This window comes from Nelumbo lutea, chromosome 4, assembly GCF_056320005.1.
Source record: "Nelumbo lutea isolate HS-2025 chromosome 4, American lotus-T2T, whole genome shotgun sequence".
NCBI classification, from domain to species: domain Eukaryota; kingdom Viridiplantae; phylum Streptophyta; class Magnoliopsida; order Proteales; family Nelumbonaceae; genus Nelumbo; species Nelumbo lutea.
Window position 1 is genome coordinate 4214454 of NC_142687.1, and position 5845 is coordinate 4220298.

The 5845-nt window shown below is 36.0% G+C and overlaps 1 protein-coding gene across 1 annotated transcript; it reads right to left on the reverse strand.

Moving 5' to 3' along the window:
- Positions 1-687: 687 nt before the first annotated feature.
- On the reverse strand, positions 688-1266 carry LOC148853465 (uncharacterized). Its single transcript, XM_088983319.1, has one exon. It carries the CDS (start codon positions 1264-1266, stop codon positions 688-690), a length of 579 nt encoding a protein of 192 aa, XP_088839445.1.
- Positions 1267-5845: the final 4579 nt, after the last annotated feature.

Consider the following 5845-nt stretch of genomic DNA (forward strand, 5'->3'; position numbering starts at 1 on the left):
TTTCGAATTTTATTATTTTTTTCCGGACGCTGTATATTAACGAGATAGAGGAAGTAATTAATACCGGTGTTTCTCCTTCATCATAACCATATTAAAGAGAAAAAAAAAAAAAAAAAGATAAACAAAACACGAACTTATTCATGCATCCACCTTCCTACCCAGTATCTCGGCAGAAAAGGTCAGATTTCCTCATTTATCTTGGCTAATCCATATAGTTTTGATGGGCCAACTTGGCTGTAGCTCTTTTTTTTTTTTTTTTCTTGGTAGAAATAACTTCAAGCAAGTGCGCAACAGATAAAAAACTACCCACCTATTAAATGAATTTATACTGGGCAAAACTTGGTTAAATGCACTTTTCTGCATTGTATCTGGATCACGCATGTGTAACGGAAGAACATGTATATGCATATATTCAACATTGGAAGGAAGCTTTACGACAAGAACCATCTCTACAAATCTCTTTTACATACAAAGAAAAACTGGATTTGAGGGGTTCTGTCGTCGAACCTAACCAAACTAATAATAATAATAATAATAATAATAATAATAATAATAATAATCCATTTTCTATTTCTATAGCTGGGTTTATTTACTTTGTGTTTCTCTCCATTTTCTCCATGAAAATTGGAACCCAGAGGGAGTGGAGGGAGGTGTCCGAGGTGAAGGTGTTCATTTCATTTTTCCCTCTCATGCACTATAACAAACTGGCTCCCGAGCTTCAAGCCTTCTTTGCTTGTTGACCCTCGCGATGAAATCTTCAACCCTCCTTTTAAATTCCTCAGCGGGCAAGCTATACCCTTCTTCTCCATCCAAATCCTCACCTCTATATTCTTCTTCTTCTTCATTCCCATCTTCCTCAACCCTCTTCAGAATCTCTTCAGTCAAAAATCTACAGGGTTTCTTCTCTTCCGTGGTGGGGGATCGTCGAAGGCTTTGGTTCCTTTTAACGTAGTCGTCGTAAATGTCGGATGCTGGTAATGAGCCGCATGAGCCCGTGAGCTTGGATTCTCCAACCAGGAAGGCAACAATAATGTTGGAGATAATGAACAAGCATTTGGGACCAAGGATGAAAGACCCAATTTTCGGGAGTGAGACGAAGAGAAACAACCTTATGGAAGAACAAAGAGAGGGAAACCACAAGGGGCTAGAGCAAAGTGCAATGCATATTAATGCAGCGAATGAATAGATGACAAGGCTGTTGATGAGAAACCGATTCTTCTTGTACTTGTTCATGGCGTGAAGCTTCTGTATCTTCATTGGATCCATTGATGAAGATGGGTTATTGGGTTTAAGAGAGAGGTTCAGTATTGGGTTTGTAGGTAGTTTTAGAGGGAGTTTCGGGGATAAATCTTGAACAAGATTCAAACCATTAGAGAGAAGGATTAGAGGGCCAATTAGGGAGGATTGCCATCCGACTGAACATGAGGCAACCTAAGAGGCTACCTTATATATAGACTATAGTGAGCTGTATGGGAAAAGAGGGTTCTGTTGGTGGGATTCATCACATCCTACTTGCTCACTTCTTTACTATTATTATTACTACTAATAATTTTTCCTTTTGGCAGGGGTGGGGTCATTTGTTTTTTTTGAAAAAGTGTAGTGTTGTGTTTTCGTTGGGCACCAAGCAAATTATCAATTGAGAGTTGATTTTTTTGATAATCCACATGAGAGTTGATGGAGGGTTTATTTATTTTTTCTTTTGCCTGACTTAATTTGCTTTCGCTGTTTCCTTAGTGATGGCATGGCAGTGAATTAATTCTATGGGCTCCGGCCCATTATAAATAATTTGACGTGATGAGCCTTTCTCAATCGTTTCTATGCATCATCAATCAAAGCAAGCAGCAGCGAAAATATTATTACTCTGCCATATAGGAAACAGGTAAAAGCATTTGGGGGCGGCAAAAAATTAAACACAGAGTTATACTTCCACAATATAATTAATTCTATCATCATAATATTGGGAGACGGAGGAGACTCACATACAGGCTACAGCAATGAAGATAATTAATGCACCGAGAAATTAATTATGAACTAATCACTCAAAGGGGCGGATGCAAATGCAATCATGCAATCAAATTTTTGTGGGAAGCGGCATTCTCTTACTTTTCCAGCTTTCGGCTGTATTGGTATTGTATGTAAACCCAATGCCTGAATTATTAGAAGAATAGGGACAAAAGTTGGATATGTGGCCTCCATGAATGAAAGAGGGTTTTTTTTTTTTTTTTTTTTTTATTATGGATGAGAATGAAAGAGGGTATTTGAGTACTTATAAAGTAAAGGGTTTGCACTTTAAAGCTGAATTAGGCTCAGTTTGGAAAGAGTATAAATATAAATATATAGAGTATACAATCTTGTATTTTATATGTATTTACATTCTATATATTTGTATTTGTATTATTTTCAAACTGAACTTTACTATTTTCAAATTCAAAATTTCAAACGAGAGGTTTAGGAAAAAAGGAGAAAAAAGTTAACATTTAACATAATGCATATATACTTAAAAGCATGGCTTTCAAAACCGGATCGGACAGTTGGATCAGAAAAGCTGGGAATCGGTCACTTAATTGGTTCCGTTTTACCCCATAATTGTTTTTTAGCCAAAGACTGTTGATTTGGTCAGCAAACTGTTGATCCAGACGGTCAAACTGTTCAAACTGTCTAATGATTTTTGGCCATTTTTTATTTTATTTTATTTTTTTTTAATTTTCTATTTCTTTTGTCAAAATGAGCTATTTATTCAGTTCAAATGATCGGACCATTCGACCCAAAAATGATACCTCTTAATATTTCATTGTCCGATTCAGTTTTAAAAACATTGCTTAAAAGACTGAATTTGGTCAGGTGACTAATAATGAATCAGTTAAAAGTACATGATTTTTATGTTTTAGGCTACTGCTTTTATTTTTACTATTTGGCAATGATAGTGGAACTAGATTACCAGAATTTGAATGAGATAAGATGTGCCTAAATCGAGATGCATTTAGCTGTTGGGGGCCAATAGCTTAGGCTGCTGAGAGCGTTTATGGGCTGGACACGTTAAGTCATGTTCTCAACCAACGGCCAAAGTTTTTTTTTTCTGCCTAAATCTCCTTTTTTTTTTTTATTGATAATTAACATTTCCATTTTGCCTTTGGTTTATACAAATAAAGGGGGGACACTGGTTAATTAGTGGTGGGGTTACTGCTGTTCTATGTTCTAAGGTTTTTAAAACCAAATCGGACAACGAATCAGTTAGGGTATATTTTTGGTAGAACGGTTAACAATTTGAATTGAATGGACTTTCCATTCTGATAAAAAAATAAAAAATTTAAAAACATTAAAAAATAAAAATCTTTCAAACCGATAAACAGTTTGAACAGTTTGACTATCCGAGTCAGTAATTTGCTGACCAAATCAACAGTTTTTTGAAAAATTAGTGGTTCTAGGGTAAAAGAATTTCGATCCAACCATCTGGTCTGGTCCGGTTTTGAAACCATGCTATCTTGAAATCTGTTTAATTATGGCCTCCGTCTCCTAGTCGCTCATTCATGCGGCTTCTAAACACAACTTTCATACCTTAACTAGGGTAATTCACTAAGCAGTTTCATTTTGCTTCTAAACTGAAGAAACCTTGAAGTTTCATAACTAGTTTCCTTGATTCCTTGTTTCTTTCACATACAATATGTATAGGAGAATCATAAATCATTTTCCCTTTTCTCTTTCAATTAGAAAAGATATTTGTGCACATAAATATGTTGGTAATTTTCCATGAATCAGATTGATGAAAATCAGCCATTCTTATTTCTCAACAATACCAGGCTCAATAGTGCAAATACGAATGTGTTTCGGGCAACTTTTGGGGTTTAATATCAATAAAAGTAATATATTTAAAAAAAATAAAAAATAGGTTAACTTTTTAAAAATAATATCAATAAAGGGCAAAAATACTGTTCATCATATTTTTCTTGGCATTTTATTCACCAGAGCCGCCGCCTGCCACCACCCGCCACCGCCGTCCACTACCACCTGCTGCTGCATCCGCCCACCTTTGCCTCCACCTTCGGCAATGTTGTTAGAGGTGGCGGCGGCGGCACTGGTGGTCATTCCTTTGCCTGCTGCCGCTGCAACCTCTGTCTCCACCCATCTCTGGCAACGTTGCTGGAGGTGGAGGCGAATGTGCGGTGTTGGACAAAGAAACCACCAATGCCTCTGCCTCCGGCCACCTCTGGCAATGTTGTAGGTGGTAGAGGTGGAGGTGGGCGGAGGGTGGCGGCTCTGGTGAACAAATGGCAGTAAGAAGAAGATGAACAATGTTTTTCCCTTTATTGATATTATTTTTAAAAAGTTAACATATTTTTGAATTTTTTTTAAATATATTACTTTTATTGATATTAAACCCCAAAAGTTGCGAAAGCCCCATTTGGCGCGTCTTTTCGCACAGTTTATTGGTTATTTACCAGTTCAACAAATCATGATTCGGTCTTTTCCTGTTTGGTTCGTGGTAGATTTAGTCACTAAAAGCCGATGCACCTTAAAGACACAAGAAACCTAAAACGGATGATTTTTGAGAAGCTCCAAATGGTGCTTTTGTGTGTGTATGTGTGTGTGTGTGTGTGTGTGTTTTCTATTAATCTTTGCACAAAAAGACATGCCTTAATCAAACGAGTGCTTTTCGGAAAGCTCCAAATGGAGCTTTTGCGTTTTTTTTTTCTATTTGTCTTCACACGGAAAGACACGTAGAAAGACTCACCTTAACCAAACAGGTGATTTTCTGGAAGCTTCGAATTTAACTTTTGCATTTTTTTTTCTATTTGTATTTACGTGGAAATACACACCTTAATGAAATAGGTGATTTTTGAGAAGCTTCAAATAGAGTTTTTGTATTTTATTTCTATTCGTTTTAACCAAACGAGCTTCAAACCTCTCAGATATTAATGCAAAAGTTAAATATCTTTCTAAAAAAAGACTTGTCGAATGACCACCCCAAGTAAATTACGAACTTGTAGTTAAACGACATTAATAAAGCTTTAATAGTTCCCCACTCTCCCACTCCGACAAATACATGTACTTAAATTAAATTAGTTGAAATTAAATAAAGGAGAGAAGGATAAGGAAGGATTTATTTAAAAGTTACATTGTCTTAGACTTGTCGACTGGTGTGCTTTATCTTTTTCAAAAAGATGTTAAATTATTCAAAATTATAAGGAGGTGTGGGGATTGTTTTGGATTTAAGCTTAAGCTCGGATCCACTGTATTGGGCTTACAGTACACAGTTGCGCCCAACAATTGACGAAACAAATAACTAGCTACGTGCCTCCAATCCAAACGATACATATACATAAAGTTAAAAAAAAAAAAAAAAAAAAAGATAATAGACTAATAGAGGTACATCGATGGTCCATCAAGAGACAAATAAAGCATTAATTGCAAGTAGGTAATGAAAGTGGGAAGTGGGTATAAATATGATATATGGGATAGGGAGGGAGGAGGTGTAAAGGGAAATTAAGCGAGGAGGTATTCGGTAACCAAATGAAAGTGGCTTGTTGGGCGTTTTTTTAATGTGTGGACTATTATGATATTATCATCATCTGCACCCTTTGAATCCTAACTTCAACCTTTCCCTTTCATCTCTCTCGATACCACTTAATAAAATATGCCTAGTAATAGTTGCAAAAAAGTAAGAAACAGGTTTGAGTGTTTTATGCATAAAAACAATATAATGCTTCAAGTACAAGTATGGTAGCTTTCAAGTTGAGGAAAATAGTGTAAAAGGCAGTGATGATAAGAACCATTTACATATTTTAGTCATTGTATAATGTTTGTTAAATAGGTTTGTGTGCTCTGCTAGTTGTATGCTCTTCCAAAG